Raw genomic sequence first — 23549 nt, forward strand, 5'->3', positions numbered from 1 at the left:
GGAGCGCGGAGGTGTGTCCGTATCTCCATCCCTCACCCCCTCAGAAAAGAAGAAGAAAAAAAAAAACATTTGCGAGAAATGTCTAAGGATGACTGACTGCTACAAGTTACACCACATGTTGCTAATTGATGGCGCTTTGGATTTTAAGGCACCTGTGTGTTGTTATCGGAATATCTGGATTCAGTTCAGTTCTAATATGTGTATTCAGAAAGTTCAGAATAAAACTTTTTATTTAGAGTAAACCTGTTCAGTCAAAATTGCGTTTTACGCCTTTAAACGCCACAAAGATGTCGTAATTTACGCAGGAAATTATTTGGCTGCGTTCTAAATGAACAGCTAGCGTACTACTTCCAAGAACACTACACACTTAGGTGTCAAATGACGTTTTAAAAGCATTATTTTTTTTCAGTACTTTTTAACAATATTCATTAGATTTTGTTCAAACACACATTCAGATATTTAAACACATTTATTAAATGAATGTTAAAAATTGCCCAGACAAATAGTCCAGTCTCCTCACATACACAACATGTAGGCCTATGACAAGTTTGTTTTTATGGGATTTTTCTTGTAATTGTAGCTGGATCTGGGCCAGGAGGATCTGACTGATTTGATTTTCAATTTTCACTAATTGGTGGAGCATTTTTGAAACTTTCACCAGTTTTGTCGCTGGCACATAATATGCACTCATTTGTGCAATGTGCATGTATGGTACAGTTATTAACCTTACAGAATATGCATGAATGAGACCATTAATTTTCACTGTTTCCCCTTTGTTGTGATGTGGTGATGTCAAGTAATTCCTGAGGCTCAGAGTATTTTTAGATAAGGGACACTGCTTAAACACACAACTTCCCATCTCCATTGAGTATTTGACATTGCCCCACACAACTTCCCATCTCCATTGAGTATTTGACATTGCCCCCGAATGGCACACTTAATGTGTACTCTTTGGCTTACCATGGTTGTCAAATGTCCCGTTTGTTCATTATGTCACCAAATATGGACCTGCAGGAGGATGGCAAAGGCTTCATGGGTGTCTGTGACAGAGGTGAAAGCTCATATCTGCTGGTCTGTAGGAACTGCTGTAGCCCAACCTGCCTAGAGACTGACATATATGTCCCCCATTAGATCCAGACAGTTTATTTTGAAGCTTTTGCTGGAGGGTTTAAACCTCCACCAGTTTTGCGTGCAGAATCTAGTACATGGTGTACTTACATGTGCAATGTAAATGTTTTCCCTGGTAGTTGAATGCAGTGAGTGAAATTTGTTTAATATAATATAATATAATATAATATAATATAATATAATATAATATAACCTTCTCTAATATGTATAATGTTTATTAATGTATAATGTTTATTATTTTCATTTAAATAGTAATATAATATAATATAACCTTCTCTAATATGTATAATGTTTATTATTTTCATTTAAATAGTAATTTAATTCATTTATATTTTATGTTTTAATTCACATTTAAATATCTTTAATATTTGTGTTCTAATTTGTTATAATAGAATATAAAAACCTAAATTTTCTCAAATTATATTTAGTTATAAATATAGTTAAACCATGGTGACCACAAATTAACCATGGTTTTGCTACACTAAGTTTAAATCATGGTATTTGTAGTAAAACTGTGGTTATACAAATGGTAATCAGTATGCCAAACAAACAAAAAACAACAACAACAAAAAAAAAAAACATGGTGACTACACTTTTACTATAATAAACCCATCATTTATTTTTGTAAGGGACGTGAATAAAATATAAAATTAGAAATTACTGCTACCTTCGGTACTTCAGCTTATATAGTAGTTTCTGTATTGGCTGATTAAAGTTCCTTTTTTGTAGATTTGACTTAACACTGAACATGTGAATATAGTTTTGACTGACCAAAAATGTAATTCTTTCATAATTCTGTGCTTAAGTGTTAGAGGGGCCACCAAACCCTTATTTGCACCTGGAATGTTTAGACATCATCACTGCCCCTTTGACTGGCATCAGGTCAGTGTTTTGCCCCTAGTCAAGTCAAACCTCAAAGCAACTAGACAGTTCAGTAAAGTTAAAAGGAAAAATGTATCATCTAGACGCCCTCAAGAGTGTTTGTGGGGTTAGATGGCAGATAAAGTATCCATACACAAGATAGACAGCAGGGTTCTTGTTGTGTTGTGAAACAGATGACACAGGTCTCTTCAGACCGGTTTAGTGTTAGTTACAGCAGCCATCACCTGGAATTAATATTGGAGGCCACAGAGAGTGTTTAAACGACGCCAGGATTGTTTTAAGTTGTCTGGTTGGATCCTCTCAGGCGTGTGGTTTTGATTCGACACGTGGAAGGGTTTTTCCATTGAGCTGTAAACAGGTCTGTCAGGAGTACAAAGACGTGCATTTCAGAATCAGATGTACAGCAGAATCTGCCTTGTTCATCACAATCTGATCAAGAACTGGTTCAGACTAACAGTGTCCACTTCCCGAAATACTGCAACTACACACAGTTCAGACGTCAGGCTGTTTGTTTGGGCTGGAACATTGTGTAATGGGACCGTGATATAATCAGAAATCATGTTTAAAGCACTGAAACACAGCAAATGAATTCATTTAGATGCTATTTTATAATTCATTCAGTTAAGTATTGAAGAAACGAGTTTCAACTGTATGAAACAATTTAATTCATGAAACATTAATGTAGCCTATTAAACAAATGTTTGTAAGTGAGTATTTTATTCCCAAAATCAAATCATCACTATTCCCAATGTGGTATTTTAACCGCGTTTCACCCTCACAAGCCACCAGAGGGAGCCATAGAGAATGATTTCAAGTATTGAGTCTATGCAAGCATGCAACTTCTGTGGTCAAATACAACATTCAACACAGCTTACTGCCTGGGATACTATATTCCACAATGCAATGCACTTGACCTGACTTTCCCTTTTCAGTGAGATGATTTAAAGGCACTTACCCCCATGTCATTCCAAACCTGTAAAAGCAGGGATACTCCACCCCTAAAATTACCCATTAATCACACGTCGTTCCAAACCCGTAAAAGCTCCGTTCGTCTTCAGAAAACAATTTAAGATATTTTGGATGAAAACCGGGAGGCCTGTGACTGTCCCATAGACAGCAAAGTAAATAACAGTGTCAAGGTCCATAAAAGGTATGAAAGTCGTCGTCAGAATACTCCATCTGCCATCAGATGTGCAATCTGTGTTATATGAAGCGACGGGAACACTCTCTGTAAGCGAACAAAACAAAAATAACGACTTTATTCAACAATTCCTTTGTCAACAGTCTCCTCTGTCTCTCTCCATATCACCGTATGCTCTTCTGTATCATCCACACCACAAGGATGCGCTGTTTCTATGTGTATTTAGCTTTGATTTGAAAGAAAATCGCATCCTTGTGGTAGGGATGATACAGAAGAGCATACGGTGAGATGCAGAGAGACAGAGAGGAGACTGTTGACAAAGGAATTGTTGAATAAAAGTCGTTATTTTTGTTTTCTTCGCTACAAAAAGTGTTCCCGTCACTTCATATACCCAGATTGCACGTCTGATGGCAGGTGGAGTATTCTGACGACGACTTTCATACCTTTTATGGACCTTGACACTGTATTTACTTGGCAGTCTATGGGACAGTCACAGGCCTCCCTGTTTTCATCCAAAATATCTTAAATTGTGTTTCGAAGACGAAACAGAGCTTTTACGGGTTTGGAATGACATGGGGGTAAGTGATTAATGACAAAATTTTCATTTTGGGATGGAGTATCCCTTTAACAGTCTTTTGACTCATTATTTGATCTGTCGAATATTAACACATTTTAACACACAAAAAGGCCTATATATATATATATATATATAAATTGCCATTGAGAATTTGCATGAATGTTAAGTGATCCTTAGTATTATGTGTCTCCTATGACTGTGTTTAATATAATATAATAATATAACCTTCTCTAATATGTATAATGTTTATTATTTTCATTTAAATAGTAATTTTATTAATTTATTTTGTATGTTTAAATAATTTACATTTAAATATCTTTAATATTTGTGTTCTTATTTGTTATAATAAAATATAAAAACCTAAATTTTCTCAAATTATATATAGTTTTATATATAATTAAACCATGGTGACCACAAATTAACCATGGTTTTGCTACAATAAGTTTTTTTTATTGCCAAAAAACAGGATGTCTGTCATTAAATTAAACATGCAAAGGTCATATAACAGCACACAACTTTCTGTATTATTGTAATATTTTTTAAAACAGTAGATATAATATAATTGTATTTTTTAAATAAAATGCTATTTTTACATAACATTTAAAATATTTTGCACAACATAAAAAAAAAAAATCATACAATCTTTACACCACATGAAATACAATTATGTACTTCATTTGTACCTTCAAGAGAAAGAAAGAAAAAATAAATAAAGTACCATCTATAAACATTTCATGACATGCTTTTGCAATTCACTGAACTCTTCTTGGGGCAGCAGATATTTCCGGATTATGTCTTGGACCCCCTCCTCAGTGACGGTCTCATAGTCTTCTCTGTTTTTGAAGGGAAGGTGTCCGGCGAGCTCACACAGGGCAACGTTGAAGGCCGACTCTTCTTTGGCCCCAAAACAGGACAGCCGGGGCCATACGATAACCCTCACCCCGTTTCGGGAAGAAGACGGGTCACGCTCCCTCTGTGGAGGGCAACCTCGAGTGATGAAGATGTTGTGTGCGATGTTCCTGTCAACCATAGCATCAGTGAGACCGCAAACTGCATTGACTGTCAAATCCAGGTTTGGACCCTGGGTGTAGAACAGAAAGCCTACTGGGAAGTCCAGAAGGCGATACAAGTTCTTTTTAGGCAGGATGGGTTCTACTGGGGAGGTTTCAATCCTCAGTTGGTGGTTTAGGTAGTAGCCGTGAAGATGGAGATGGTTGACTGAAGCAAAACCACCCAGGCTGTTGAAACCAACTCTGAATCCCGGATCAGCGCTCAGCAGAACCGTTTCTATCCCCATCTGAACCGCCAAAGGTGTCAGTATCTGAGGGTGACACGTGTCCGGTTCTGGTACGAGCAAACAGTGCCCGAATTCTAACGGACTTACGTTTATGATGACTTTGCACTTCTTTTTTGAACCATTTTGATGGCATATGGCTTCGCACGAGCTTTCGCTCTCTTTCAGTAATTCAAACAGCAGCTCTTTCGGGTTGATCTTGTTGAAATTGAACTGCTTCGGGTCAAAGTTCTGCCGGACGCTCAGGATCTCTTGAGGTTTTCGTCTCTCGATGCCTCTCATGATGTTCAGCTGAGCGATGTAGCCACACGGACCGGGGAGCACGCGCGTCTCCAGATCGTCCAGATGGTACCGGAACAACCCGGCGTTCCTCTTCTCAGTCCATCGGGAGCGCAACGCAATGTCAAATCTCGACCTGGTCTGCTGGCCAGAACAAACATCATTTATAAAGTCCTTGTTAGTGTAGGTGAAAAAAGAAGAATCAGCCATAGTTTTGTTACATTATATACACGCTGTCTTTTCATTCAAATAACGCCAACATTTACGAGAATGATACTGCAGCTCATACTTGTGTCGGCACGCCACGCATTGAACGTGTCTGATTGGTCACGGAAAGTCATGTGACGTGCGGTTGGCTTCTATGGAAAGAGAGAGGGATCGTGCCGTTTGTTTCAACGCGATTTGTAGTTCTATTTTTGTTTTGCTTGCTTTCGAATGTTTAGGTCAGGTTTTTTTTGTATTACCTTTATTAAGCAAGCACGCATTAAAGCAACCAAGAGTGACAATAAATACCTTTATTTTACAAAAAAATTTTTTTTAATTTTATTTCAAATAAAAACGAACTTTGTTCATCAAAGAATCCTGAAAAAAATGATCACAAAAATATTAAACAGAACCGTTTTCATCAACAATGATAATAATAAGTTTAAATGGATATTTCTTGAGCAGAAAATCAGCATATTAGAATGATTTCTGACAGTGCGAGACTGGAGTAATGATGCAGAAAATTCATTTAAAATCTATTCAAACAGTAATACTTTAAATTCCTATAATATATCACAATCTTACTGTGTTTGCTGTATTTATCAACTGAATTCTGCCTTTGTAAATATGAGACTTAAAAAAAAAACATTAAAAATGTTATGAACCTCAAACTTTTAAACTGTAGTGTATGCAGATAATCATTGTTAAATATGAACATATTTGCATATTACATCAAAAGTTAACTCACTGAAATGTCAGGTTTTTAATGGTTTAATAAGCAGTTATAAGTTAAAGTTAAAATATTTTCTCTCTATTCAACAAAATATTTAATAAAAATGTTTTATGTAAATTAAAAAATATATATTTTTAGACACCCCTCTCAATTATCAGCAATATCAAAAAAAAAAATGTAAAAATGAAGATTTTCACCTATTCTGAAAAACGAAATAGTAGGTGTAATATATGAGCAAAACTTCACTAGAAAAACCTTTGAAACATGCACACCAATTCTCATGTAAGAGGCAAAGGTGCAAAAAAATATTTAGTTTTTTTTTTTTTTTTAAATGCTTGGTAGTTGCTTGGAAAGCTTAGGTGGAAAGTCATCATTATTAAACCCAACCAAATCTACTTAATCTGTTAAAAACAAAAACAAGAATAAAAAAAGACCACCGAACCTGAAACAAAACTAGTGTTTATATAAAATCAGAATACATAATTTCACATTCAACAATTAAGACCTGAATATACATGGTGATGTGATATCAAACAAATAAATAACATAAGATCAATATTTTCAGTGTGTGCTCATCACACATCTAAAGGGAATGAATAATCATATATATCTTTGGAATGTGCATGTAAAATAAAATGAATGCACATCATGAAATCAAAGTGAATAAACGTAATATTTGCTCTCTGTAAACAGTATGAAATGTGTGCTACGTTTTAATCAATAGCGGACATAAGGCTTCAACCCTACTCCCCCTTCCAATACTGCATTATATGATATTACCATTAACTCCGCTCTCATTGCTCCGAATGAGCCCGTACTCAATGGCCAGATCCAAGCAGCGCTGGGCGGCTTTCTGAATGGAGGCCTGGTTGGGATTGTCTCCTTTAGCCAGGACAGAAAGGATCTCCAGTGCCTCACTCTCCATCAGTTTCTCAGCTAGGCTTTTGTCGGCCTGCATGAGGTTCATTATGATAACCACCCCACGATGCCGCAGGTCCTGATTTTCGCTGAGCAGCAGAGCCTGGAAGATCTCCAGCCAGTGGCTCGTCTACAGAAAAGTAAGAGGACTGAGATCAAGAATGTGAGAATTTCTTAATCTTGTAAGACTCAAATCGGTACTCACTGTGCCAGGAATACATGTACACAGCTCGGGCATCTCTCCGGTCAGCACGGCCAGTGTGCCTGACGCGGCCTTCCTCAGCCGCTCATCATCTTCACCACTGTAGAGCACCAGCAACTTGAGACGGTCACTGTCTGTAGCCAGGTAAAGCTTCTGCACCTGATGCATCAAAGAAAACCACTAAATCATTCTTTTTCAGAAAGGAGTTAGATCAAAGTCAGGTCTAAAACGGCATACTGTCATGTGACAAACCTCAGTGCTTAAGGCAAGATTGCACATGCACTCTGTGGCAGCAGCACGGACCATGTCGTGATCCTCAAACATGAAGCCCTCTATTTTAGGCACGGCTTTCTCCTTAATGATCTTCTGCCTGTGGGATTGAAATGCGGTTTTGATGGTTGGGTTGTTCTGTTGCATAATGTAATAGTTCACCTAAAATTAAAATTTGCTGAAAATTCACTCACTCTCTGATCTTCCAATATATAGATGAGTTTATTTCTTCATCAGAACTGATTTGGAGAAATTTAGCATCACATCACTTGCTCATCAATGTGAATGGGTGCCGTCAGAATGAGAGTCCAAACAGCTGATGGAAACATCACAATAATCCACAAATAATCCACACCAATCCAGTCTATCAACTAACATCTTGTGAAGCGAAAAGCTGTGTGCTTGTAATAAAATTTTAAGTTTAAATTTAAATTCAGTGGAGAAAACAATATTATTTATGGAGGACTCATATTTTAGCCAGAAGAAATGGTTTTAAGTTAAAAATGTCTCGATGGATTTGTTTCTTACAAACATGCAGCTTTTCACTTCACAATACATTAACTGATGGACTGGAGTGGTGTGGATTATTTTGATGTTTTTATCAACTCTCATTCTGACGGCACCCATTCACTGCAGAGGATCCACTGATGAGCAAGTGATGTAATGCTAAATTTCTCAGAATCTGTAAATAAAACAAACTCATCTTCATCTAGGATGGCCTGAGGCTTAGTACATTATTAGCAAATTTTCATTTTTGGGTGAAGTGTTCCGTGAAACTCATGATTAGATTTGTTTTAGTTGGTGATAGCTAACCTGAGTCTCTCACTGATGCCAGCCAGGTTGGTGAGGGCCATCAGAGCCTCAAAGTTCTGCAGCATCGTGCAGTCAAGTGCCAAAAGACTGACCAGGGGTCTCACCACCTCATAGACCTACACAATCACACAAAGCGTGACATTAGACAGTAAATTCCTGACTGCAATCCAGTGCCGGCGCTGTGGTGGGGCATTCGAGGGCCGTGCCCCCCCTAGCGGTCATTGATGCCCCTCCTACAGGCCATGGCGTGGCCCAAAAAAAAATCCCTTTTAGTTATTATTTTAATATTAAATGTTCAAACTGTAACTTAAAGTAAATAAAATAAAAAGAATGGTGAAAATGCATAATTTTTGGTTGCTCATGGCACGTTACTAGGCTTCGTCATGGTGAATGCTTATTGGTCGCCGAGTAAACTTGTTACATTTGATTTGCAGCGCGCCGCGCGCAAATCCATTTCAAGTTGAAGAACAGTTTGTCCGTCTATATTATAGACAGTTGTATAGCAGCTAATTAAAAAAAAAAAAAAAAAAAAAAAAAACCGGTGAATTGTTGATGAATGTTTGTGGGTTCTAACTGCATTTGTGTTTTAATACTTGGCTGTCTGTAAAGATATACGGGCTTATGTCATTTCCGCTTGGTGCGTGCATAAACTGTTGGGAGGTGTGTAACCCAGGTTAAAACCAAGTATTAGCATAAAGTAATAGCAGAAAATACATTTATTTTTGTCCTTTATTTATTTTGTTTAGAAAATGAGTCCTTTAGAGTATTTAAAGTCCTTGAAAACCCTAAGAAAAAAAACGGTGTTTAAAGAAAATTATTTTATTTGTTGAAGCACACTTTGTATTTTCTGTATTTTATTTTTTTCCATTTCCTGTATTTTTTTTTTCTTTTATCTATTTCTCAAGTTCTACAGAATTTGCATTCTACGCAAATCAAAAACTACAAAATCAGTTAAACCTTATACCCTGTGTGAGTGGCTCATTATTGTTGTGACATCCTTATTCTCTGCAGGCGAATTTTTAGTCTTCTGTTGGTCCATACGCAGACATTTGTGTCATGATGTCCAACTCGTTTTATTAAGAAAAAAGCCTTAAGTTTTCAGAAACATCTATACGAAAAAACTTTGTCTGATGGGGACATTTTTTTTTTGCCGGTTTTTCAAAGCTTCAAACTGATTCAGTGTTTTATTTTTGTCGTCGTAATTTGTCAATTATTTAAGTATAAAAAAATATATAGCTATTCATTGTAGGCCTATTTTATGTTTTTTATTTAGCCTATATTATATTTATATTATTATTTTCTGTCCTGTTCTGTTGTTTAGGCTATCTGTTCTGGGCCGGGTTTTCCCTCGATGTAGCCTAGCCTATTAGCTCTTAAAAGCGCTCTCTACGTGCAAGGTTATAAACGTTAGCCGCAATTCCTCGCGCGTTTTCCCAAAATGTACATTTTCCCAAAAATGTAGGCTACTGAACTCATAGAACGCGAGAAGAATGAGTCGCTGTCCATTCGCTGACGTGCTGAACTAGGCTATACTAACCTTATATTGAATCGTATTCTGAACGTTTAACCTAACAATCGTCATCTGTTGTGTGTTAGGAATCAAGACAGGTATAAAAAAAAAAAAAAAAAAAAAAAAAAAAAAAACAAAAATATAATGACATTCTATATAGATAGATCATTGGAGCTAACATTATAGGGTAGAATGTCATTCTATATAGATCATTGGAACCGTATCCGGTCGGCAAAACAGCAAATTTCAGCGCTGTCTTCTGTTCCTCTTTTAGATAAAACCCCAAGTCTAAAGGCCCGTTCACACCAAGGACGATAACTATAAAGATAACGATAAAGATATAGTTTCTAAAAATCGTTTTCAGTATTAAAGAACAGCAGCGTCCCACACCACAACTATAACGATAAAGACAAAGAAAAACGATATCGTTGGAATCACTTTCAAAACGATTTTTTTTCCAGCTGATGAACGATAAAAAATTTACAGCCAATCAGAATCCATCCTGTTGTAACGCGCTCGAGAATTTAAAGCGCCAGACGAGCGTGCGCTTAGAATAAACAGAAGATATCGTTCGCTGGTGTGGACGCTAATATCGTTATCTTTATAGTCATCGTTCTTTGTGTGAACGGGCCTTAAATCTTTCATTGTCATTCTATATAGATCTTTCAGATTTAGGTCTGGATTCCCATGCTACTATGATGTTGCCAATGCGTCAAAAAAATATTTATCAAACGACAGTGCCCCCCCGCCGATGATCCAATGCCCCTCCAGTAGATCTGCTCTGACGCCGACTCTGCTGCAATCAGTGAGAATGGTGAAAGAAGGTGCTGACATACCCTCTCGCCTGGAAATGCAATCTCAGGGTTGGATGTGATGGTGATCTTGGCCAGAGCTTGCGCTGCTTTGAACTTCCCCCGATCTGTGCTCTCAGAAACTAGTGGTAGCAAGGCCTGCATCAAGCAAGTAAGAAAACTGTCACATGCCATCGTTGAAAGGTTTGGTGTCACTGGTGTCATCAGCAAGGATGCATTAAAATGATCAAAACTGACACTTAAGACATTTAGCATCATTTAGCAGACGTTTTTATCCAATGTGACTAACAGATGATGACAATAGAAGCAATCAAACTAATAAAAGGCCAACAATATAAGTGCTGTGACTAGTCAAAAACATTAAATAATCTTACCATCCACAAACGTTTGAATGCTAGTGTACATTAACATAACGGCGTAAAATGTTCTCATTCTGGACCTAAAACTCTACAGGCGAGATGAAAGAATATACTTACTTTTCCTCCTCCTTGTGCCACAACTAACCCTCTGTCCTCCTGTCTCTCCACCAGAGCCAAAATCACCCTGTCAGGAAGAGAAAAAGAGACGCTTATTTGATCTGATAAAAGGGCCATTTCCTTGGACCGAGAATAACCATTTTGCACACTGAAATCCATTTTCAAACAATCTCCCCTGATGGAACAAATTGATCCAAGGCTTAATCTGAGTTTGGGACAGTAGTTGTGCCAGCAGTGGGGAAGGGCCAAAACTGGAGCGCAAATAAATTACTTTTACAGTGGCAGCCTTCGAATCTGGCCAGAATTTTTCAAATTGAGTGTGCTTCATAGTGGACAGAATATTTCTAGACACGATCAAACTGAAAGCACCTGGCGATGCACTCTCTGCAGGCCTCTGTGAGGGCGGGACTCTCTTGTTTCACCATACAAACCATCGCTGACACCACCCCGGCCTCCAAGAGCTTCACCACCCTCTTCTCTACAAACGATTGGACATCCTAAATGAAAACATGATGAGACATTACTGTAGTCAGTGTAATATTACACTTTGGCCATTTATTCACTCTCATGTTGTTTCAGAGCCCCTGTGATTTTTTTTTTCCATAACAAAAGGACAGAAAAGAGCAATTCATAATTTTATATTTGGTCTGTTTGCACTCTACACCAAAGTATGGCTTCAGAAGACTTAGAGGTCGTATGGACTACATTAATGGGGATTTCTGAAGCTTGATGGCCCCGGTTCACTGTATGCTTTCATTAAATGGAAAAAAGCAGCGTGAACACTCTGCTAAATATCGTCTTTCGTGTTTTTCAGAAAATAAAAGTGATACGGGTTTTAAATGACATAAGATTACATAGACAGCGTGTTCATTTTCTGTGAACATGTTCATCATATTTGAGATAATTACCTTTGGATGCTCCTCAGGTACATGCTGTTTAGCATATTTAGCTAGTTCCACCATCTGAGGGTCTGGCTTCTCAACATCATAGCTGTTGGTGCAGTTAACCAGTGTCGATCCAACAGCATATAACACTGTTTTGTCTTCAGACTGCAGAGAAAATGAGAACATGAGGGAGATGCATAGATGCCAAAGATTAGTATGTGGGAAAGGCAATACCTTAGCCAGCTCAAACATGGCCTGAAGGGCTTTCTTATCCTCCACCAGGTCCTCTTTCACATCGGCGTCCAGCGTGAGGTAGGCCAGACCCTCGATGGCCCATCGCCGGGATGTTGGGGGAAGAGCTTCGTTGCAGAGCCACCTGGGAAAAAAAAGACAGCTGAAGACCACCTGCACAAACATCTTTGCAATTATAGATCGCTCTGCTTCTCTAAAGGAGTCTGTTCTACATATGCACAACCATTCAAAAACTGCTTTTGCTGCAGCTGCAAAATTAAAAGGGTAAAATGAAGACAGCTGCATAGGTTTAAAAGCTACTGAGAGTGCATATGAGCATGAGCAGATTCTTAGTCTTAATTAAAAATTACCCAAATATGACGATCCTCTTGTGAGAGACCTCCTTCTTAAAATATCAAGGCAACGATGTATTTTGATGTGTAAATAATGTGTAATGTTTCATGTCTACAAAACATTTTATACTGATATTATAAAGATGTATAATAGATCGACAGACATTACATAATCTTATATTTTATGTTTATTTTTTCTTTTATATTTTCAATGTACTAATGTAATATCAACATAAATATAATATAAAACAATATTATATATTTTCAAAAATGTATATAAATATAACTAAATAATACTAATACTAATACAAATGAATAAATAATATATAAATGAATACATAAAATAATTTACAAATAATGTGTAAAATATCTATAATCTTGTAACAATGTAATATCAATATATATAATATATAAAACAATAATATAACACACTGACATCATTTTAATAATAAATATTAGTAAATCAAATAATGCATTTATTATTTTTTATTCATATATTTTATCTAGTAAATATTAAACTAATAATAAATTAATGCATTAATAAATAAAAATAATTTCTTACATAATATTCACTAAATAATAACTAAAAAACATACATTAATACATGTTTTTTTATTATAAATAATCTTTAAACATATGAATATATTAATTTAATCTGTTAACTGTGAGATCTCCAAAAAAACCTTTTTTCTCAGCCCCCTGACATCAGTATGAAAACCCTTGTCTTAAAGGACAGGAGCTTCTAGATTTTTTACACTGCTGAGGGAAAATGAGTGGTTGCTCTCGTGAAACTGATCACTACAACGCTATTAGCAAAGCTCAAAACTTACTTCCTGCACTGCTTGGTGAGTTTGAGAGTTGAACCTTCTGCAAACTGCTTCATGCTGAAATCTGTGCCCCCAGCGGAGCCAAGTTTGCACAACCCCTACAAAACACACGGGGAACATACAGAATTCAGGAAAACAAAAGATACATTTCTTGAAATGTAGATGTCTTTAAACACTCACCACTAGTGCTCGCACACGTATTCGGTCATTTTCGCTCTTCTTGTACAGGTCTTTCAGCAGAGCGACTCCATTGGCTGTGATGAAGGAGGCTCTCTTGGCTTTGCCGGCGGCGTGAATGAGTGCCTCCACTGCCACCTGCTGCTGAGTGATGTTTTCAGACGCACAAAGGGAAATGACAGCATCCATGACACCGCTCAGCTCCAGGGTGCGATTTCCAACATCACTGGGACCCTGCAGCAGAACAGAAACCGTCTGTATCGCTCGTAGTTTATTCTCCATATCTGAGCTGCCAAAGTGACGCCTGTAGAAAAAATGAAAATGAACAGTGAAAAGAAAATGTAACTATTTTTCTAACATGCAATGTTAATAGTGACTTTTTATCTCACAATTTTGAGATGGTCTCTCACAATTCTGCCTGTATATAACTTACTGGACATATTCCTCACAGAGCTTGTTGAAGTTTTCCCTCTCTTTATCACTCTTCAGGTCATCATAAAGCTTATTAAGTAGGACGGAGCAGCTCATAGGAGTGTTGTCTGTGAGCGGCAGCCCACCCTCGACCTCGGGTACAGTTCCTGCAACTTCTAGAATCTTCTTCAGCCCTAACGAAAAGTAAAAAACAAAACCTCAAATGACCTGTTCAGGTGTCAAGGATTTTTAACATCAGTGATGTCTACATGTCTACTAAATCTCAAATGAGAGCAGATCATAGACGTACCCTGGTCGATGACCCACAGGGTGAGAGAGTTGTCTGGGTTTTTCAAGGATTTTCGCGGCACCTGTTTAACTAGCAGGTTGATGGCGCTGTCACGTCCGGCTCCAGACACGCTGGATGCAGGAAGCATGTCAATTAGATGATGCAACATGGAACGCAACTCACGGGAGGGTTCTGCAATACATACAAAGCATTTTCAAAATTGATGCAGTTTCAATTATATTTAATATTTATGACTCAACAAGACACCAATATCAATAGATGTTTCCCATGTGTTATTACATTAACATTTAGTATTTAGCAGACGCTTTTATCCAAAGCGAATTACAAATGAGGACAACAGAAGCAATCAAAACCAACAAAAGAGCAATAATATGTAAATATATATTATAATATGTATAATGTCATTACAGCAATTTCTGACAATTTCACTTCTAGTTTTATATTATGTTTTAAAAACACTTTGAGGTTTGCAGACTGGAGGAAATATGAAGAAAAAAAAAAATTATATATATATATATATATATATATATATATATATATATATACACACCACACACACACACACACACACACACACCACACACACACCATAACGGGCATTCTGGAATACTGCATTCTGATTGGTTAATCGTGGAATTCTGCAGTAAATTTTTCAGTTTTGCTTTCCCAAGAATACCGATTGCAAAGCTGTGCAGGTTTCTCATATCGCCATTTCTTCTCATATAATACAATAAAAACAAAAAAACTCAAATCAATATTTCATCACAATTTCACTGTTATTTAGATGATTCATTTATTTAAAAAAAATTTTATTCATGTGTTATTTATGCATTATGTTTTTATTTTATTTCAGTAATCATGTAGTAAGTGTGATAATGTACTGTAAGCCAGTCATTTCACATAAAAATTAACCTCTTCAAGGTGACACAAAATCTGTGTGATTCATGTCGGGTTCCTGATCCACCAAATTTAGTGATTTTCCATTTTCATTTTAATATTAGTTAAAAATGTTAGTAATTTTGTGTTTTAGTAATTTATATATATATATATATATATATATGTAGTATTTACATACAAAAAAAGTTTTTATATTTTATTTAATTTAATTTATTGTTTATTTTATTTCAGGTCAGCAGTTTTAGTGAACTATGATAACCCTGTGGCCATAAACACTTATTTAATTTAAGTCTTGAAACTGACATAACCCAGTCTTAAAGAAGTAGAACAGAAATTCTCTGCTGGAAATTATTTCTGGTCTTGTCATGGGTTTAAAGTAGGTCGCTGGAATGAGCTCTCAAAGTGAAGGGTGGCGTCTCACCTGGCAGTATGGCCTCATCTTTCCCTCTTATCTCTTTCTTCATGCCCTCCGTAAGAGCCTCGAACATCACCTGGAGCAGATGGCACGCCGAAAAGAGACACCCGTGGAAGCAGCAGAAGCCATGACGCCGCACAACCTGTCCATGCCCACCTCGTTCACAATGGCCATGGTCTACAAACAAAACAATATGCATAAACTGAGAAGCTTCATATATGAAACCTTTGGGTTAAAATAATAAACTTGATTGTGAAGGGAAGTTACTCACCCTTGACTGGTGTCCGGTGCACAGGCCAACCAGAGTTCTGAGAGCAGAAAGGATCAGTTCCTCCTGCTGGGAATCAAGAAGATTCTGGAGGAGTTTGACGCCATCATTCCTGAAGATCTGCTCAGCGCCTGCGTCCTCGCGTGAAAGCACCACCAGGTTCTGAGCAGCCTGATTAAAACACAGTGACAAACACAGAACACCTCAGACTGTATGCTAAAAGTTATAATAAGTTAAAAGGTGGCCTTCCCCACCTTCTGTCTGTCTGAAATTGGAGCTGAACTGTCCAGAAGGAGTTTGAACATCTGTTGAACTTGTGAGTCTGTGGAGGAGAGCTGTGCTGCCTGTATATAAACACAAAAATGACTTCATTTTCAGATCATAAATAGTAATAGTGACGCTAAGCACCATTCATAACCTACCTTCTGCTGGATCTGTGCTCCTAGCTGTCTGAGCAGGTCCTGGAAAGCTTTATTCTTGGGTTCCAGCTGTGCACATGTCTGAGCATCCCATAAACGCCTGGTCTAACCATCCGAGCTTCTGCAGAGCCTGCGCTCGACGAAATCGGGCCTTGATGTCACCTTGATCTACGTCCAAAGCTTGAGAACGGGAAACATGACTCGGTTAGAGCGATGAACATGATGTTGGTGATGAAGGTGAAACACTAGAGGTCATTTTTACCTTTGGTGGCATCTGCCTCGGCTTTGGAAAGTCTTCTAGTTTAAGATAGCATGCTGCTCGGTTTGCGGTACAGAACTGCATTCTCGGATCGGACAGTCGCTGATCTTTAGAGCTTTTGGTGTAGCAGATGAGAGCTTGTTCCACATCTCCGGCTTTAAAATGGTTTGGTTTCCTTCCTCTCTCAGTGGTAGAGGCGTCCTGGACACTCTACATATTGATTAAAAAACACATTACATGTGTATGATAGAATAGAACTGACATTATATAGAATAGATGATTAATGGCAACATTACTGGGGCTACTGAATTTGCAGTTATGCAATTATATTTCATGTGGAAATGCATTAGAAAATAAAATCCGTCCACAAAAAGTGCTGAAAAATGAATTATGTGATATGTGTTCGCAAAATACATGAAATACACACATACAAACCTATTGCAGGACGTGTTACATCGTAGTATACATGTTTATAACATCTGTGTATAGAGCTGTAACAGTAACTATGGTGAAGTTGCATGTTAACCATACATTACAACTCACCTTTCACTGCGTCGTTTACGTTTTTTCAGATTTTAAAAAAGGGGGTTTTAATACAATCTGAACTGTTTTTACTTGTTTTAATAACGCCGTAGAACATTCCCAGTGCTCTCAAAATGTGCAGCTTTTCTGTTCTCGACCTGTACGCTTCCTGCTTTCGATGCGTGATGATGACGCCGCCGAATTCTACTGGTCGAGCGTCTAGTTACCTCATCTTAATATTCATGAGCACAGCACTTGACTACTCGACTAAACTCCGCCTCATTTGCGCGTCTTGACCAAATAAGTCCAGCAACATCCAACATAGGAATCTATTCATTTGAATTCGTTGTACTGACAGCGGCAATAAAATAAAACATTAATATCTGCCTTTACTCTGCTGAAAGCATGCTTTCCATTTCTACATATCTTGTTCTAGATCTCTACATTTCTAAATATTCGTTTTATGTATCTGTTCGTACAGAATTGATTTTCAAAAATATAAACACCACTGAGAAATACTTACCTAAAAAGTGTGACACAACTAGCCCAGGTTGGATTAATAATACATTTGCACCGTACTAACCCCCACAGTAATCTAACCAATCAGAAGCCAGTGCGCCTCACCCCGATGAAAACTTCACTTCCCACAATGCTCTGCTCCGTTCTCAAGCTCTAGCATACGATCACAGGCGTCTTTCAGGAGGAAATAACGGGTAAATATTTCATGTCCCGTGACTGCTATCTCGTTTAAAAGCCATGCCACTAACAGGTCAGCCGTGCCAAAAAAAACGCTTAGAAGTGCACGGCAGTATAATGATTTGAAACGCAAGCAGAGGTGTTTTCTGTAGCTTGATCGCGCGCGTGTATTTGAAGAAATAGACCCAGAGCCAAGGTATTACATGCTGCACTCGCATAGTACGCGATTCATAAACCTGCGGATCTAGCTGATAACACTCTTTATATAGTCTGATCTGGAGCAGGAATGGTCAGTTTTTAGAGGGGGGATGAGATCGGATCCAGCGCGTTCAACGAGTAAACTGCCTCCATGCGGCAGGACACAGGCTAGCACGCAGTGGATATCAGTGGGTGTGTCTACGGCCAAAGAAGCGGGTTTATGGATGAACTATGGCTTTTAAAGGCTCTGATAATCAGTGCTTGATAACCTCCCACCCAAGAAGAGGCCATTATTTCAGGCATGTTTCCTGGAACAGTAGGTGAACCGTTTCTGCTGGCAGTTCAGACTTTAAGGGCGAGATCTAGCTGCTGAGTTTCACATAAGATCACTTTCCTTGCTTGTTAATGTTTTGCCTATCTATATTGTACTATATCTGTATTATTTAAACATCTTTTTATTATTTTGCAAACAGTCATGATTGTTGTGATTCGGTTTCAGATGCACATATTTTTATTGAAATATATCTATCTATCTATCTATCTATCTATCGATCTATCTCTCTATCTATCTATATATATATATAGTATATATATATATATATATATATATATATATATATATATTAATATTAATGTCATTTTTTGGTTAAAATAGGGGCAAAAAAGCGATATTATAAATCTACAGTCTTTTGTCTGTTGCTTAAATCCAGTTTTTCACAGTTTGTTTTTTGACCAGTGGTGGCTGATACCAGTTGATCGGCGGTGTTGCGCCATGACCAATTTAAATGCAAATGAGCTGTGTAACTGACTAGGATTACTGAGTTTTCCATTCTAATGAATATTAATTCTTAAATATCGAAACATCAGTGCTGTCAAAAGAGATTAATCACATCCAAATATAAAAGCCACTGTCCTAATATATGTGTGTGTGTGTGTGTGTACTGTGTATATTTAAAAGGTATATATAAACAAACACACACATGTATATCCCCTGTAGTCGTAATATATATATTTATATATTGAACTATCACTCTACAAAATAACTTTTTTTTTGGTTGAACAATCTATATATATATATAGATTACCCTCTACAAAAGAAACTTTTTTGGGTTGAACTATCCCTTTAATGTTAATAAGACAACAAAAAACTTGTTTTATATTGTATATTATGTGTATTTGTAAATTTGCATCTCCTGTTCTTATATTTTTTAATACGAAATATACAAATAAGGACAGAGATTTTTTTATCTTCTCACCACTTTGGCCTACATATCTGTTCATTCTTTTTTTTTGTTTTTTTTATATTTTGTTACCTTGTAAGGCTTTATTTAAAATAGGGACAAATTAGACCTCGGCAGTAATCGCCTCCAGACCAAAACACCAACCATGCACCAAAGAACGTATCGATAAAATCGTGAAAGGAAATTATATTTTTTGCCAATATATGACCACATCTCGACAAATTTTCCCTACCGTGTTTTTGCCTTGGCAATAATGGGCGTAAATTAAACTGATTACTTAATTGGCATGGCCCGTTGTTTTGATTTATGCGTTAGTAGATGAATGTTTTGTCGATGACGGGAAGGAGGAAAACCATTAAACTGCACCGGTTCACTGGGAGGGGTTTGTTTTCACAGTGTTGCTGGCAACGTTCACAAAGAGGGTAAATATGGAAGAAATGACCTTCACCAATCATGCCTCTTCATTAGTTTTTCTGAAAACTAGGTTTAGTTTTGGCTTCCATCAAGAGCCTCTTTCCATTAGATTCGCCTGGGTATGCTTCGCAGTTTTATGTAGCCGCTTTCCTGGCAGCTCTCCATTTGGGACGGGTTATTGGTTGAGCTAGTTTACCAGTTGCGGATGGAGGGCCTAATCCTGTAAATCCTTCTGGCGCGCGCTAAGACACTGCCCGACTGGAAGCTGACGTGATTAACTTCATTAGACTGCGAGACAAGGTAAAAAAGAACACCTGCTTGTTTTTACAGGAAATCCGGGCCAACCCTGCTCTGGACACGCCTGGATGCAGGAAAGCATGTCAATTTAGATGATGCAACATGGAACGCAAACTCACGGGAGGGTTTCTGCAATACATACAAAGCATTTTCAAAATTGATATGCAGTTTTCATATTATATTTAATATGTGTATCCCGACTCAACAAGACACCAATAATCAATAGATGTTTCCCATGTGTTATTACATTAACATTTAGTATTTAGCAGACGCTTTTATCCAAAGCGAATTACAAATGAGGACAACAGAAGCAATCAAAACCAACAAAAGAGCAATAATATGTAAATATATTATTAATATGTAATATGTCATTACAGCAATTTCTGACAATTTCACTTCTAGTTTTATATTATGTTTTAAAAACACTTTGAGGTTTGCAGACTGGAGGAAATATGAAGAAAAAATATATAAAAAAAAAAAAACGATATATATATATATATATATTATATATATATAATATACACACACACACACACACACACACACACACACACACACACACACACACATAACAGGGCATTCTGGAATACTGCATTCTGATTGGTTAATCGTGGAATTCTGCAGTAAAATTTTTCAGTTTTGCTTTCCCAAGAATACCGATTGCAAAGCTGTGCAGGTTTCTCATATCGCCATTTCTTCTCATATAATACAATAAAAACAAAAAAACTCAAATCAATATTTCATCACAATTTCACTGTTATTTAGATGATTCATTTATTTAAAAAAAATTTTATTCATGTGTTATTTATGCATTTATGTTTTATTTATTTCAGTAATCATGTAGTAAGTGTGATAATGTACTGTAAGCCAGTCATTTTCATAAAATTAACCTCTTCAAGGTGACACAAAATCTGTGTGATTCATGTCGGGTTCCTGATCCACCAAATTTAGTGATTTTCCATTTTCATTTTAATATTAGTTAAAATGTTAGTAATTTTGTGTTTTAGTAATTTATATATATATATATATATATATGTAGTATTTACATACAAAAAAAGTTTTTATATTTTATTTAATTTAATTTATTGTTTATTTTATTTCAGGTCAGCAGTTTTAGTGAAACTATGATAACCCTGTGGGCCATAAACACGTTATTTAATTTAAGTCTTGAAAACTGGACATAACCCCAGTCTTAAAGAAGTAGAACAGAAATTCTCTGCTGGAAATTATTTCTGGTCTTGTCATGGGTTTAAAGTAGGTCGCTGGAATGAGCTCTCAAAGTGAAGGGTGGCGTCTCACCTGGCAGTATGGCCTCATCTTTCCCTCTTATCTCTTTCTTCATGCCCTCCGTAAGAGCCTCGAACATCACCTGGAGCAGATGGCACGCCGAAAGAGACACGGTGGAAGCAGCAGAAGCCATGACGCCGCACAACCTGTCCATGCCCACCTCGTTCACAATGGCCATGGTCTACAAACAAAACAATATGCATAAACTGAGAAGCTTCATATATGAAACCTTTGGGTTAAACATCATTCCAAACTTGATTGTGAAGGGAAGTTACTCACCCTTGACTGGTGTCCGGTGCACAGGCCAACCAGAGTTCTGAGAGCAGAAAGGATCAGTTCCTCCTGCTGGGAATCAAGAAGATTCTGGAGGAGTTTGACGCCATCATTCCTGAAGATCTGCTCAGCGCCTGCGTCCTCGCGTGAAAGCACCACCAGGTTCTGAGCAGCCTGATTAAAACACAGTGACAAACACAGAACACCTCAGACTGTATGCTAAAAGTTATAATAAGTTAAAAGGTGGCCTTCCCCACCTTCTGTCTGTCTGAAATCGGAGCTGGAACTGTCCAGAAGGAGTTTGAACATCTGTTGAACTTGTGAGTCTGTGGAGGAGAGCTGTGCTGCCTGTATATAAACACAAAAATGACTTCATTTTCAGATCATAAATAGTAATAGTAACGCTAAGCACCATTCATAACCTACCTTCTGCTGGATCTGTGCTCCTAGCTGTCTGAGCAGGTCCTGGAAAGCTTTATTCTTGGGTTCCAGCTGTGCACATGTCTGAGCATCCATAAACGCCTGGTCTAACCATCCGAGCTTCTGCAGAGCCTGCGCTCGACGAAATCGGGCCTTGATGTCACCTTGATCTACGTCCAAAGCTTGAGAACGGGAAACATGACTCGGTTAGAGCGATGAACATGATGTTGGTGATGAAGGTGAAACACTAGAGGTCATTTTTACCTTTGGTGGCATCTGCCTCGGCTTTGGTAAAGTCTTCTAGTTTAAGATAGCATGCTGCTCGGTTGCGGTACAGAACTGCATTCTCGGATCGACAGTCGCTGATCTTTAGAGCTTTGGTGTAGCAGATGAGAGCTTGTTCCACATCTCCGGCTTTAAAATGGTTGTTTCCTTCCTCTCTCAGTGTAGAGGAGTCCTGGGACATCTACATATTGATAAAAACACATTACATGTGTAGATAGAATAGAACTGACATTATATAGAATAGATGATTAATGGCAACATGACTGGGGCTACTGAATTTGCAGTTATGCAATTATATTTCAATGTGGAAATGCATTAGAAAATAAAATCCGTCCACAAAAAGTGCTGAAACTGAATTATGTGATATGTGTTCGCAAAATACATGAAATACACACATACAAACATATTGCATGACGTGTTACATCGTATACATGTTTCATAACATCTGTGTATAGAGCTGTAACAGTAACTATGGTGAAGTTGCATGTTAACCATACATACAACTCACCTTTCACTGCGTCGTTTACGTTTTTCAGATTTTAAAAAAGGGGGTTTTAATACAATCTGAACTGTTTTTACTTGTTTTAATAACGCCGTAGAACATTCCCAGTGCTCTCAAAATGTGCAGCTTTTCTGTTCTCGACTGTACGCTTCCTGCTTTCGATGCGTGATGATGACGCCGCCGAATTCTACTGGTCGAGCGTCTAGTTACCTCATTAATATTCATGAGCACAGCCTTGACTACTCGACTAAACTCCGCCTCATTTGCGCGTCTTGACCAAATAAGTCCAGCAACATCCAACATAGGAATCTATTCATTTGAATTCCGTTGTACTGACAGCGGCAATAAAATAAAACATTAATATCTGCCTTTACCTCTGCTGAAAGCATGCTTTCCATTTCTACATATCTTGTTCTAGATCTCTACATTTCTAAATATTCGTTTTATGTATCTGTTCGTACAGAATTGATTTTCAAAAATATAAACACACTGAGAAATACTTACTAAAAAGTGTGACAACTAGCCCAGGTTTGGATTAATAATACATTTGCACCGTACTAACCCCCACAGTAATCTAACCAATCAGAAGCCAGTGCGCCTCACCCCGATGAAAACTTCACTTCCCACAATGCTCTGCTCCGTTCTCAAGCTCTAGCATACGATCACAGGCGTCTTTCAGGAGGAAATAACGGGTAAATATTTCATGTCCCGTGACTGCTATCTC

At 37.5% G+C, this 23549-nt stretch overlaps 2 protein-coding genes across 2 annotated transcripts; both read right to left on the reverse strand.

Moving 5' to 3' along the window:
- Window positions 1-4230: 4230 nt before the first annotated feature.
- Window positions 4231-5631, reverse strand: LOC109051094 (GDP-D-glucose phosphorylase 1). Its single transcript, XM_019068645.2, has one exon. The coding sequence runs from the start codon at window positions 5509-5511 to the stop codon at window positions 4450-4452; it is 1062 nt and encodes a 353-aa protein (XP_018924190.1). The 5' UTR covers window positions 5512-5631; the 3' UTR covers window positions 4231-4449.
- A 1050-nt stretch (window positions 5632-6681) lies between these two features.
- Window positions 6682-23026, reverse strand: LOC109051088 (protein unc-45 homolog A-like). Its single transcript, XM_019068637.2, is given in 20 exon segments — window positions 6682-7286; window positions 7362-7517; window positions 7611-7728; window positions 8442-8557; window positions 10788-10901; window positions 11240-11306; window positions 11609-11736; window positions 12148-12288; window positions 12358-12499; window positions 13538-13632; window positions 13715-14015; window positions 14145-14316; window positions 14433-14603; window positions 21358-21526; window positions 21625-21792; window positions 21876-21899; window positions 21901-21966; window positions 22045-22220; window positions 22303-22504; window positions 22832-23026. Coding segments are annotated over 19 exon segments (2808 nt in total). The 5' UTR covers window positions 22832-23026; the 3' UTR covers window positions 6682-7004.
- Between the last annotated feature and the right edge of the window lie 523 nt (window positions 23027-23549).

This window comes from Cyprinus carpio, chromosome A25 (genome assembly GCF_018340385.1).
Source record: "Cyprinus carpio isolate SPL01 chromosome A25, ASM1834038v1, whole genome shotgun sequence".
Taxonomy (NCBI): Eukaryota; Metazoa; Chordata; class Actinopteri; order Cypriniformes; family Cyprinidae; genus Cyprinus; species Cyprinus carpio.